This window comes from Manacus vitellinus, unplaced genomic scaffold (genome assembly GCF_001715985.3).
Source record: "Manacus vitellinus isolate BGI_N305 unplaced genomic scaffold, ASM171598v3 scaffold_79_pilon, whole genome shotgun sequence".
NCBI classification, from domain to species: domain Eukaryota; kingdom Metazoa; phylum Chordata; class Aves; order Passeriformes; family Pipridae; genus Manacus; species Manacus vitellinus.
This window is the reverse complement of record NW_021940812.1, coordinates 1,413,939-1,428,856: the sequence shown is the minus strand read 5'-3', so window position 1 is coordinate 1,428,856 and position 14,918 is coordinate 1,413,939. Positions and strand designations below refer to the sequence as shown.

The following is a 14,918-nucleotide window of genomic DNA, read 5'->3' as shown; positions in this document are numbered from 1 at the left end:
ATACATAAAGTAAAACTTTTTCCTAAAACTGAATTCTTGTGTGCTTCAGAGTCTCAGCTTAGGGAAAATACTCTAAAACCTCTGTCAATTCCTATTAAAAACAGTTTTGCTGCAGGAAGTTTACCACTGGGAATAACTTCTGATGCAATGGTTGCTTGACTCATCCAAATTTTCTGCAGTGATGAGTAGGACAGCTAAACCCAAATGTGACCAGTCAGCATGTAAAGAGTCCACCTATTCACACCACAAAGTCAGCAAAGGCAAAAAGTTCAAAAAACATTCTAATACAGAACATTTTGCTTTCAGTACTTATTTTAGGGTTTCTGAATACCCAGACCTGGGACTGGGAGGCAGCACAGTACAGTGACCCAGCCTGAACAAGTTATTTTAATTCCATTCTCAAACCAGAGCAGCTCCATGGTGCAGTTCACCATCCAACCCCCTAACAGCTGTACTGGCTTGACAGAGAGCAGAGACTCCCCACCAGCAAACAGCAGAACGCTCTGTAAACTGGAGCTACTGTCCAAATTCCTTCGTCACACACTTGCCTCCTGGAGCAATGAAAACTACCCACTTAACCTAGCAGAAAAGCATGGAAGAGGAAACTAATCCCTCTGGAATGACAATAATTGTAGAGCAGTTGATTCACTCCAAGGGCTCAGCTGAGTGGAAAACTACTTAGAGTAAAACTTGTTTACTACAATCGTTTGAGTGATTATTACAGCAGATAACAATCTATTTGGAATGGGTTGTTCTTTTTTGCCTTTTACACTGAAAACCACTGGCAAAGTCTGAACAAATTTATTACTAAAAAGGCAACATAGAAAAATAACACAAATAAGTGAAAAGTTCCCCCAGAAAGAACAGACCAGTCTAGCCAGCAGCTTGATTCCTTTCCCAGCCAGATTCCTTTCACATAAAAACCCACACTTATTCTCCCACCAAAAAAAGCAAGTGCACACACACTTCTAAATCTTTACAAGCCACATTGTTTAAGAAGCCTGTACCTAAGCTCTAGTACTCTTCTCCAATGTAAAACTGAAAGTAGGACTCTGAGGTTAAGGATTTAAACATCTAATTAAAAAAAATTTAAAAATTAAGTTGAGCAAATTCAAGTACTAGCAAATACGAACTATTTAAACCACCAAGATCTACTACATATTTAAAAGGAAAACCAAGACATTAATTGCAAAATTGCACACCACAAATACTTTGTATTTATCCAATTTTAAATGGTATCTATTCACAGTGCTCTACATTCCTCAAGGCAAGTACATGTTTGGCACGATCCAGCATCGGCTGACACATGCAAAACAACCAACATCTTCATTAGTATCTGAATGTGCACCGCTCTAAATGTTAGAACACAAAATGCCAGAATGGGAAAACAGAGCAAGGCAATTCAGCACACAGAAACTGAACATGAAAATATTCTGCCTACCTGTCCCAGTCGTCATCTCCTGCTCTTCTTCTCCAAGACCTCTCTGCACCAGGCTTATCAAACTGATCAAAGTCATCATCTGTAAAGAAGGTGATCACGTTAAATAATTCTTACTGAAATGAGAGGTTTCCAAAGCAACCACACAGATGGGATTTTATGGGTGGATGTGGGTGTGTGTGTGTTGTTCAGAAGATGCAAAAATACCTTTTTCTACCTTCCAAGTTAACATGAAGTAAAAGCAGACAAATACCCAACACAGAATCACAGAATCGTTAAGGTTACAAAAGACCTTTCAGATCACCAAGTCCAACTGTCAACCCAGCACCACCACCATGTTCACCATTAAATCACACCCTCAAGTGTCACATCTACACGTTATCCGAACCCTTCCAGGGATGGTGAACTCACCACTTTCCTGGGCAGCCTGTTCCAATGCTTTACAACCCTTTGTGAATTTTTTTTTTCCTAATACCTAATCCAAACATTCCCTGGCACAACTTGAGGCCATTTCCTTGTCCTGTCCCTTGTTAACTGGGAAAAAGGACTGACCACCTGGCTACAACCTCCTTTCAGGGAGCTGCAGAGAGCAAGAGGGTCTCCCCTGAGCCTCCTTTTCTCCAGACCAAACACCCCTTGTTCACTCAGATGCTCCTCACAGGATTTGTGCTCCAGACCATTCACCAGCTCCGCTGCCCTTCTCTGGATTTGTTCCAGCACTTTAATGTCTTTCTTCCCATGAGGGGCCCAAAACTGAACACAGGACTTGAGATGTGGCCTCACCAGTGCCGAGTACAGGGGGATGATGATGGCCCTCGTCCTGCTGGCTACACACGCAAGCCAGGATGCCACTGGCCTTCTTGGCCACCTGGGCACACTCCTGGCTCGTGTTCAGCCACTGTCAACCAACACCCCCATGTTTCAAGAATAAAAAAAACAATATACTACAGAGCTTTCCCTCTTCTCACTCTTGAGGTGAAGATTACCCAAGGAAAAGATAGAGTATGAGATAAACCACTGGAAAATTTTGCCAATGAAGGTCATTCCATAGACAGAAGCTTCCCAGAAATGCACAAAACTGAGATGCAATGGAGGTGAAGGAAACAGTGTCTATGAAATCTCCGCTTGCCTTGTGGGCCACAAGCTCATCCACTACACTGAACTTGCAAAGGGAGTAAACCTCAGGTCAGCACAAGGTAGGTCAGTACCAGCAGCCCAAAACAGAAGAGGGCAGTCAGATGTAATCAATTATCTCAACTGGGGCAGTAAAACCACTACAAGTCACTGAAGCAGGTTACACTGTGTACCTAAGCAGGCACCTGCCTTCCCAGAAAAAAATGGTGCTCCATATTTCTCTCAACAAGTACCCTTAATTTAGCCTACCAAATCATCTTCCATAGCTTAGTTCACAAATTAATATTTTGCTACTTAAAAATATTAAAGCTTCCATTTATCTGCAGAGGAAATGCAAAGGTCATCTGCTCTGTACAGACATCATGTCTTGTCATCTGTGAACTGGAAGCACATACCCTCAGAAATACTGAGCCCTCACTCTCCCACCCTCTGCCTACAGCCTGACAGGGAACGCACACCTGGATTCACTCTCTTTTCACACACTTTAATGACTTTGATAAGACTCAAACAAAGCAGCACATAGAAGTTTTGCTCAACACAGGGGGAAAGCTGCTGCAGTTTAATGGTCTGCAAAATATAGAGGTTGAGCAATCCTGTCCCTGCAGTCTGACAGTCTGAACTGGTGATCACTAAGATGCCATTCATCCTCCTGACTGTGTTTGCATTCAACTCTGACCAAGTACAATGCCAAGGAACAACTGTTTCATTCGACTGGGTTTTCTGTGTTTGTTTGGCTTCTTAAATAAACCTTCAAAACCAAATCTGTCTTCAGCTCTTTAAACTCAACCCAGTATCCTTTAGTGAATATTCCCCACATGCAATGATAAACGTATTCACTTTTCACTTCATATTATCAAAATACAGAAGTTTGAAAGGAGGTAGAACATTAAAAAGAGAAAATTCAGATCTTGCATTATCACTAAATGAAGAACTTTCAAACCAGAAATTTCAATCAAAAATAGCTATGAAAGTAAGACTGCTCAGTACAAATTATCATGTAACATGAGTCAAGTGTGGCAACTCTTCTGTTTTGAAACCAACTAGGGAAGAAATAATTCCCCTTGATCAAGTTCTCCCCTTTACTATTGACAGGTAAATTTAGATTTTAACTCCTTTTCTATATTTAAACTAATTTACCTGGGTTAACACAATTGAATCAACTGTTTTACATTTCTCTGCTTAAACATCTACATATTACAACCTCTTTCTATTCCAATTCCTATTTCACTCACAGGGGAAAGCCAGACAAATACACAAGCATTTCCTATCTTTCTCTTGAATGCTAAATTATCCAATTTTATGGTCTCTGGGAAAAAAAAAAAAAGAGAGGACAGGAAAAACAAAAAAAGGTCACCTTGCTGTCCTTATGGTCATTCAAAACCATGCTGCAGTGACTGTTTTAGTGCATTGACATTTTAAGGGCACAAATATCCTGTTCTGTCACTGTTCTTACAGCTGGATTGCTGTAATCCACTGACTTGATGTAATCACTGCCAATTTTTTGAGGTAATGCACCTGATTTGGCAGCACCCCAAATTACAAGTGTCCACATATTGATTAACACAGCTCAAGACAATGACAAATCAGGAAGACTAACTTTCTTTTAAGCTATGCCTGCTTACTTGCAAGACATTTTTTCATGCCATGCACCATGTTAGAACTAGGGAGCTGTGCTATAAACCAATCTCAGCTCTTGGTACACAATTCTTTCAAACAGACCTTCACATCAGCCAGGTTTAAATCTAGACAACATGAAGTTACACACCACACCTTTCTTCTGTTAAAATCTCTCCACAGCAAAAAGAAACACTTTTCAGTACAATTCATAGTAGTTTTGCAGGGCAGATATGTAATTCACAGCCATAGAAGTCTTTCAACCTGTTATTACTGCTAGTGAAGAAACAATGTCAAAAGAGGGTCCAAGTTCCTGGCAAATTTCTAATGTGGACCTGAACCCCCACCACTCAGGCAACATCATGAACCTCCTGCTCTTCTAATCACTCCCGATTTCTCACATCCTATCCCTTATTTATGAGCAACTTCTACCAGAATTCAAAGCTGAATTACATCCAGCAAAGCCCTTTTCACAAGTCCCCTCCAGCAGGATGCATAAAAACCCCTCGAGAATGACTGGTCAATCTGTGTGTGGTGACTGCAGCTTGCAAGAACTGCTCCACATGTGTCCTCACTGCCTCCCTGTTCTCATCTCCTCTCCCTGTCTCAACACACGTTATATAAAGATCTTTGGGACAGAAGGAGACAGCTTTTCTTTTTTATGCTCATTTGTTCTGTGACAGCTGACACTGACAATGAGTGTTACAAATTATGCCATTTCGACATTAAGGAGCACAAAGCAGGTTGTAGCTTTCCTTTAGAAAAGGAGGTGACAACAGTCACACATCTGCAAATAGCATTCCTTGCCAGCTTCATCACTTGTGAGACAATAAGCACTGCACTGGACACAGACCTTGCAGCTGCAGTGCAATGTGATACCTAATAGACATCCTGAGGCATCATTTTTTTTCTCCATTTCTGAAACCACACAGACTTTCATTTCATTTCTACCTGTCTAGGCAATAACACTGAAAAACACCAGTAAACAACAATCAGCATAACATCTATAGATGTTTCTCCTTGAGAAACTTGTAAGTCAATGTTTGTGCCAAGGGTGGTTAAATGCCTGTAAAACATTAACTTGTACACAAATAAGAACACTCAGCATCAGCAGGGCACAAAACCACTGAGAGCAACAGCCAAAGATTAATTTTTTATTAAAATTCTCAGTACTACTGCGTGGGAGATGAGAAGAAAAAAAAGTTGAGGGTGTGAATCCATGAACATAAGCTTTTAAAGCATAAAAATGTCTATTGGAGGAGTTGGAGGAGGTTCTCTATTTCTTCCAGTGGTCTCAGTGCACCATACACAGCAACTGTTGCTAAGACACGTGAGGCACTGGCTACAGCTCCTCCCTCCAATTCTGGCTCTCCTGGCAAAGCTCACCAAGATGATGTTTGTGCATCAGCTGGGTACCAACTGGAAGATCCTGACAGGTGACCACTAAACACATTAAGCCCCTCTCTAAGGAAGAACTAGAAAGTTAAAACAAACAAACAAACCCAAACCAACAAAAAACCCAACCAAACACAACCTATCAAATACCAGAAAAGCATTAACTGAATAAGCAAGGAGAACAGGCCAGTTACAGAGGAAAAAAACCCCAAATAATCCACCACTTGGCTCTTCCAACTGCAGTTCTAAGAAAACCACCACGATCAAAGTGGCACAGAAGTTTCAGGATGCTGCAGAGACGGACTAAAGCTGTTTTGTTAGACCAGCCTGCCTTGCAAGGCTCTGACCAGCTGTGAACCAGAATAAGCACAAAGACAGCCAAACACACTTGGGCCCCAAATTAAAGGTTCCTATTTTCTTTATACTTACCCTGGCGTAGCATCAGCAATGCTGCAAGTTGTTCTACACAGCTTATGTTCTGGTTTTATGCTTAGAACTTGTATCTTTTTTTCCTGTTCAATAAGAACAGATCACCCACTCTAGAAATCCACAAAATACAAGCCTCATTTCCTCTTTGGCTATGCTGATGGCAGTTTCTAACTCTGTGGACACCCTTTCAACAAAACCTTCACTAATTTTTCTTTGTAAAATAGAAGTCTTAAGCTACACAGTCAGTCTCACAAGCGTAGGAGGTGAATCAGCAGGAACACTGCAGAGCTCTTAACATCATAAAATGTTACTAACATAGCCTAAAAAGGTAGTCCCACATAGCAACTGTTGCTAAGATTGGAGTATTTTACTGCAATGAGATGACAGAGACTTCAAGACGAGGGAAAACATTTGATGACTGCATTGTTGGTCTTCCCTGAAATCTACCTGAAAGCTTCCCAGAACACCAACCACATTCTGCTTCAAACCTCAGCAGTTCCAAATTTTGTGTTTTGGTTCATTTCAATATTACACTATCATGAACATAAAACATGCAATAAGTTTTAGGCATTGAAAAAGCATTGAAGATTTCTCCTTATCCAAAACAAGATGATCCTACAGTTCAATGGATAAAAAAGAATTACTCGCTCTTTGCCCAACAGGTCTTTTAATGAAGTAACTAAGTCTTATTTTCCTTTAGGGTAAAATAAAAATAAACCCCATGATATGATTCTATGACAGGTAAGGGAGCTAGTTAAAATTAAAACAAAACAAAACAGAAAACTAGAGGGAAAAAGTCATTTACCACATGAAAAAGCACTTCTCTATCTTTCAAATAATGCTGATCAGAACAAGTCCATCTTGCTCTATCCCCTTAAAACACCAAACATGACAACTTGACAGCATTCCAACACAAGTCTCTGGATTAAAAACAGTTTACCAGATTATCTTTATGTAATAGTTTATTTCTACAAAATATTTTTCTTCATATTTCATTGCAAAAGGTTATGCAACACATAAGTACTGCAAAAACTTCTATTTTCAGCACCTGAGCACACCATGTAAAAACTGCCCCGTAGCAAACCGAATCTTAGTATCTCTTGCTACGTGATGCAACAGAATAACATCACAGATTCAGGTTCAGTTCCTGCTGACCTGTGTTTTTTCCTGATGCTGTCACAATTTGTCACCAGAAGTTTTCATGCAACTGGTGTTGGCAGCACAGTCACACTGCCAACCTGTGTTACAGACACAGACCTTCCTCAGGCAACCTAACAGGGCATGAAGCCCACCATGAATCCAGTCCCACTTACTACAGAAAATCAAGACCATCACAAAAATCCCATTTGGTCTTACTACCACATTATACACAAATATGCCACATTCACAAACAGTTTAGTTTATCTGTCAGGAACAGACATCATGTAGCCTTCACACTGGTAAACAATTACTCATAGAAGCCTTAAGTATTTGGTGACTAAATATTTATAACAACCTAACAATTGCCTAACATGTTCCTCAATTACTGTATTTCATGGTTTTTTTTCAAATTACTCCTATAGACAGAACTTAACTTCCTCTAAGAAATAAAGCAGAAAAACTAACTTTTACAGGAGAGAAGTTCTTTTTACCTTCCCAAAACCAACTTTTTTTTTTGAGTTTGTCATGATACAAAGCAAGTCACTAGCAATAAGCAATAACAAAACTAATTGTAACATGCTGCCTGGAATTGAAGCTACAAAAGAAACCCCAAAACTTACTTCCAAAGTTTGCTTGAACTAGAAAACATATTTTCTTTGGAAAAACAAAAGTACCACAGTTCTTGTTTCACAAACACTGAACAGTGAAGGAAGGCCAAGAGTTTAAAATGAAATCCACATGAACTTGGTTCCCAAATGGATTGGGACACTGATGAGAAACTGCAACTCCCCAGAAACTCTCCAGCATCCTTCACAGCCATCAACAGTTAAAACTGAGGCTGCATTACAGCAGAACTTAACACAGGACCAATTACTACTTACCTGGAGGTTTTTTGATCAAGTCACCATCTTAAATTATTCTGGACAACAAATTCTATGTAACCTAAAATCTGAGGTTTAGTATTTGATGCAATAAAGCCTGGTTTGGCTCTTGCAAAAACAACTGATACTAAGGCTATGTTTAATTCAGATGACCTGAAAAGACAGAACATTCAGAAGAATATGACTTTCAGTGAAAGTTTATCAGAAAAGTATAAAGAGATTAAAAATTGCTGTGTTTAAAGGAAATCTCCCTGCCACAAGCTCACTGAAGTAGTAATGTTTCTTGGCACTAGTTCTTAGTACAATACTAAGTGTAATACCATGGCACTAGTTCTTGGTACAACAGTCCATGAGCATCTTTGTACTTCATGAACTGCAAACTCTACATAAAGGCCTTTAGCACTTAGAGGAGTTTTAATGTGTGCATGTTCCAATATAACTCTTAAATATTGTGACCAGCTGCACCAGTCCATCTAATAAAGTAGGATGCAATAACCACAGAGACCAAAATACAGGCAGCACCCACTTTCATCTAGGCACAAATGCAGAATCTATTTCCAGTCCCTGTCTGCTGCTGATGAATAGCCTGAAGCACAACAAGTTCAACTGAATTTGTCACACAGGAGATTTTGAATTGGACAGTGGCCCACAACACTGAGAAAGGTGCTTGCTGTGCTAGCAGCATAAGCTTTTCTCCTATTTTTATCAACGGCTTCACAAGAGGTTTTTAAAGCCATTACATTGCTAACAGTACAACAGCAGCCATCAAGTATGTTCAAATGAAATCAAACTGATGACAGCTTAAGTTCAAGCTGGAGGAATAATGTAACAGGCTCGAGGTTAGAGGAACACCCATTCTGTTACTCTTGGTACAGGACTTCCAGCAGGAAGGCAGACACATGGATGGGGCCCTCTTCAGCTCCTCCTCCACCCCAGCCTGTGCCATGATTCACACCCCAAGGACATCTACACCCAAAAGTCTTCTAGGCCACTGAAGTTCATCAGAAGTGAACTAATCTGAAAATAAGAAAATTCATAATAGTTTTCCCTTAGTTCAGTATGGCAGACAATGAAGAGGTGCTTCTTGCTTTGTTTTGGTGATGGTTTGTTGCTTACTCTGCAACCATCCCTCCCTAAATGAGATTAAAATCCAGCTGTAAACTGATTGCAGTATATACCAAGAAAAAATTTCAGCATCCATAGAAAACAGTTGTTACATTACACTATAAACATATGATCAATAAATCACAGAATAGTCTAGATTGGACGAGATCTTCAAAGACCATCTGGTCTCCCATGAGAAAGGGAGCCCAAATGAGATAAATTATCTAGCACCCTGTCCAATCATATCTTGAAAACCTCCAGTAATGGAGACTCCATTATGTCTCCAAGGATATTTTCCCAGTGACTGACTGTTCTCACTGCAGAAAAAAAAAAGTCTTTCTTAAATCAAATGAAGCCTCTCCTGGTGCAACTTGTAGCCATTGCCCTTTGCCTTCTCCATATGGTTCCTTGTCAAAAGAGAGCCTCTCTCTTTGTACCCACCCTTTAAGTAAGATTCAACATGTTTGCTCTGATTCTGATTTATATGAAAGTTTGAATCAAAGGTTGGGAACCACTGTCTTACCCTTATCAGTAAACTAATGAGCAACTAGAAGCCCTCAAGGTTCCTCATCACCAACACACCTACCCTGAATTTCTATGTTTCAACATACAGCCATTCCAGAATTAGGAGGCCGAATCAGGCTGCTTAGCAAAAGAATTTGTAAACTTTCTAGTTTGTCTGTGAAATGTGTCACCAAAAGAGCCTTTACCTTCATCCTCAGAAAGCTTTGCTGCACCAATACACCTGGTCACAAAAGTACATATGAATATTTCATTACTATCTCCCAAGAGCTTAAAAGACTATAAATGACCAATGAATGAGTCCACACATACTGTCCAACAGACAAATCACCTTCCTTCCATCAAATATATTTAAATGTTCAGTCACAGACATTTCCCATTTCATTTTTCAGCCCTATAATATATCCTTACAGAGGATATATTAATCTTTAATCTGTACCCTTAAAGCCAAAACTATCTCATTTTGTAAACTGTTACCCTGCAATGTCAGCAAATTAACATCCCAATCAATTTTTCCAAGACCCAATCTGTACTAATTTGCCAATCGTTAGCCTTTTTTTTTTTTTAAGAAAACACTAGGGTGCTCTTATCTCCGTATCTTAAAGCGTTTCCCTCCCACAAAAAATTCTAAAACCAAATCCCAAACATTAATTTCTACAGTTAAAACTTTAAATGACAAAACCACTTAAGCCAAACAACCACTTAGTTCTGAGTTTCTTTCCCAAGCTACCACCATTGACTTTAGATAGTAGTCCCTTTCCAAAAAGGGTTGCACATTCCACTTCTGTAGGTTCTAGACTCTTTTTATTGGGTTTTAAAAGTGTATTTAACAACCTCAACCAGGAATTTTCCCTGACTAGTGACATGGACACAGGCGTGGGACACCTCCGGGTTTTTTTAATTTAGCAAGTGCTGCACAGTGACCACCAAGACTAAACAAACACTGTTTATATGGGGCAAGGATCACATTTAATTGGCCACCATTTATGGATGAGCCCAATGTTAACGCTGAACAAACAACTGCTTGTGCCCACTTAGCACAAAGGAATCCCAATTCAAGAATAGACACAAACGGAACTCTACAACCAAAAAAAAAGAATTGAAATTGCAGTTTCACCACTTTGTTGAAGGTTGTCTGCTGCTGCATTGCACCTCTACCCATTAAACCAGGCTCATTCAACTTGCAGCAGTTTTAAACACAAGAACCAAAATGCCCCAAAAGTGACACTTTCTTTAAATTGCTGTCCTCGCAATACCACAAAAATTTCCTGACATAGAACAGGCATGCAAAATCTGCTTTCAGATTGCATATAACTGACCTGAAACACAAAAATTTCTGTAAGATAACTTCAATATTGCAGTATATTTAATACTATTAAAACAAGGACCAAGATATTTGAATATTTGCTGTTTTACCAATCAGTGCTGTCCTTCCGGGCCGTCTTCCCAAAACGTCCTCCTAAATTTGGGAATTTCTTTGTAACAGTTACCACAGGAATTGTAATTCTGTACTTTGTTACCCATCAGAGTAATCGCAGAGCAGGGTCTGACAGAGGTGAGTGAGTAGGGGATGAGCCACGACTCTTCTCGCTGACAACATACAGAGACTAAATCACCACAAACTTTTGTAGGGACAAGGACAAGTGGGTCAACTGACAACTCAGCCTTTTTCCAACCTGCTATTCCTAGTGAAAGCAAGGCCCAAAGCAGCAGAAACAGACATGTTCTCTTAACTGTATCTCTCTTGCATACCCAAGTATGAGCCTGGCAAACCTTTCTTTTAATCACCCAACCAAATATTTTCATTTTAGAGTTTGCTTTATATACCAATCAGAACCACAGAGGGTTTTGAGCTGTCATTTAAAATGCTATGTGTAGAGGTGGCCTTAGTCAAGAAAAAGCACCTGAGAATCCTGAGGTCCAGTACTGACTTCATTTTACACTTTTCAAGTGAGACCCTTCTACTTCTGGACAGTCTGTAAAATGAATTATAACCACCCCCCAGATTACAGATATGTTACTTAAACACATCATACACTGCACCTGCAAAAACTATGGGAACGAATACCCACCGTCCCCGAAGGTGTTTTAAGGAAAGACTGAACACTTAGTGCCACGGTGGTGCTGGGTCACGGGCTGGACTCGCTGATCTCAGAGCTCTTTCGCAGCCTCGCTGATTCTGCGAACGCCATTAAGTACAACACACCCATCCCCCCGGAGGCCCCGTGAGTGGCGAGGCCGCTCTCCCCTCGGCCCTGCCTCGGCCAAGGGGCCACACCAGCACCCATCGCTGGACGCCGCCGGCTCCCAGGGACAGGAGCGGCGCCGTGGGCTCCCGCTGCCCCCGGATCCCGCGCCGCCCGACCCTGACCATCACGCCGGCCCGCTGCCCTTCCTCTCCGCGCCCACCCCAGGCCCCGCAAGACCCCGGCCACACGCGCCTCCGCCCCGGGCGGACCCCGCCCCGCGAGGCCCCGCTGCAACCCACCTGCGCCTCCTCCCAGCGCGGCAGCCATGGCTCCTGCGCCCCGGCCAAGCGGCGGCGCCGGCGGCGGTCGCGGCAGCGCCCCGGCCCAACCCGCCGGAGGCGGCGGGTCCGTGACGGCTGAGGGAGGTGCGGGGAAAGGAACGCGGGAAGGGCTCGGACTCGACTTCCCCGCGGGTCCGCTTCCCCCGCCTGAGAACAACAAAACTAACACAACCAGGGCGGCCGCCGCCGCTGTCGCCGGCCGCGGTGCACCATGGACGGGCGGCGATCCCGGGGCCCTCCCCCCGCGGCGGGGCGGGCGGGCTGCGCGCGCCGCTGGTTGTCACCCCCGCCACCCCGGTCGCCTCCGCGCGGTGCGCGGGGCGGGAGGGGGCGCGGCGTGCGCGCGCCGGGGGCGGCGGGGAGCTGCGGGTGCGCGGGGCCCGGGGGCGCAGTGAGGGCGGGGGCGCAGGAGGGCGGAATGGGCGCAGTGAGGGCGGAATGGGCGCAGTGAGGGCGGAATGGCTGCTGGGAAGGGGAATTGAAGGGAAGGGAGGGAGGAAAGGGAGAGGAATCGTCTGTCCCGGCTGCGTGAGGAGGGGGACAAGCAGGGGCTTCACCTGCTCTGGATAAACAGTGACCAGTGGGAATGGGAGGGAGGAGCTCCCACACCTCCCTGACGAGGGTTTGCAGCTGTGTCTTGCCAACGTGGGCGGCTGCTCGGACCGGCTCTGGAATGGCCGGCTCGCGTAGGATCACAGAGTCACGGAATCAATTAGGTTGGAAAAGACCCCTGAGATCATCGAGTTCAAACCTTTACTCAGCCCCACTGTGTCAACCAGACCAGGGCACTCAGTGCCACATCCAATCTTTGCTTAAATACCTCCGAGTCGGTGACTCCACCACCTCCCTGGGCAGCCCATTCCAATGTCTAATCACACTTTCTGTGAAGAAGTTCCCCTGTTGTCAACTTGAACCTCCCCTAGGCCCAGCTTAAGACTCTGTCCTCTTGTCCTATCACTGGTTACCTGGGAGAAGAGACAGCCCCGCACTTGGCTACAACCTCCTGTCAGGGAGTTGAGGAGAGAGAGAAGGTCACCCTGGGCCTCCTTTTCTACAGCCTAAACACCCTCAGCTGCTTCTCACAGGACTTGTGCCCCAGACCCTTCAGCACCTTTGTTGCCCTTCTCTGGACATGTTCCAGCACCTCAATGTCATTCCTTAACTGAAGAACCAGAACTGGATGCATTGGGCTGCATGGAGGCTTCATTAGGTTGCGGGTCCAGCATGAACCCCCAAGTTCAGCTGCCTGTTGGGTGAGAAAAAAACTATAAGTTAGTGGGATTAAAATACACCACGAAAGGGATAATTTGGGGAGAGTTACGTAGATCAGTGATCCCCCATCTTTTAAGGCTTTGAGTGTGCAGGGGAGTAACATGTATAAACTGAACTAAACCAGTTCAGACCGTGTGGTTCTTGCTTCTCCACTCAAACGTCACCCAAGCACACACTGTACAGGTTCAGTGTTACAACATGCTCAGTCTAGTTCACTGTAGGCTGTGCGTCCTTCTCTGCTGTCACTCTAAGCACTTCCCTCCTGGCTGCTTGGCTCCTTGCTCCTCTCTCCTTTCCAAAGGATCCAGTGATCACATGCTTGCCAAGTGTATCAGTTTGGATCACTGATCCCACAGAAAATCAATTACCAAAAAAATCTTCCTTTTGAGTTTCCTTCCTGCCCTCTCCTAGTTTTAAAAGGGGAAATTAGGACTTGTGGCATTCTGCACAGACCAGGTTAAGCACAATATAAAATTATGCCACTACTTGTGAAGAAACCAGATCTGATCTAAAACAGTTTAATGGAGCCTACTATACTACTTTACTTTAGTTCAAGTAAACGGCAAAACTTTCCCAGTTGGACAAGTCCTCATGGAAATAATTAACAATGTTAGTATTTAAATTATCGGCGTTATCTGATTAAACCCTCGCTATGAGAATAGGGAAGTTCTCATGTCACTTTGTTCTGTGCTCCCTGCAGACTTGTCTCTATATTGCGTTTGATCTCATTTTTAAGGTTTCCTTCACAACTACAGAAGCTAGAGGTTTATTCTATATGTATTCCTACGCTCTCACAACTGAATTCTGTCTTTAATTTAGGAAATAGACCATTGGTAGGTGATGCTTGCTGATAATTTAATATGTAGTCCTTCAGACCAGCTCTGATTGCCTGATGTAGGAGTGATGAGTGAATACTAGAACTGTCAGTGGTAAAAACCTATGATTATTTCAACAGGGCCAGTTGCTCTTTGGTATTGATCTTTTTTAGTGAAGCTGGTTTGCAATACAAAAGGGTTTCCGGGCAAAGGACGGAGTTTCCTGGACCCTCTAAAGGCAGGATGGAGAAGAAGTGTGAGGGGTGAGACTCAGTTACAGCTGCAGCCTGTTAAAATTCACAGCTCTCTCATCATAATTCTCTGTGTCCCTTCTGTTCAAGGCTGGGAAATTAAGTGTTAAACATAAGCAGTATTCACAATGAGCAGCTTTTGTGACATTCAGATACATAGAAGACTGTATTTTATGGGTCTTTTATGTTCTATATTTTTGCTCTTTTTAATATCTAATTTGATTGCTATGACTGACACTCCAAATAGAACTCAATTTACCATTTGCTTAACACACCAATCCAATGTTAAAGAGGAATAACAGAATACTTAACTACTATTTTGTTAATATACAGAAACTTCAGCCATTTTGCACAGCTCTGGTACAAAAAAAATGACCATTCCCAGATATCTGA

At 42.8% G+C, this 14,918-nt stretch overlaps 1 protein-coding gene across 1 annotated transcript in view; it reads right to left on the bottom strand.

Annotated features, from left to right (window-relative positions):
• Positions 1-12,200, bottom strand: part of RBM33 (RNA binding motif protein 33) — a 103,583-nt gene extending 91,383 nt beyond the window's left edge. The window contains 2 exon segments of the mRNA XM_025896360.2: positions 1,442-1,520; positions 12,146-12,200. Of these exon segments, the coding sequence (XP_025752145.2) occupies positions 1,442-1,520; positions 12,146-12,173 (107 nt within the window). The 5' untranslated portion in view covers positions 12,174-12,200.
• Between the last annotated feature and the right edge of the window lie 2,718 nt (positions 12,201-14,918).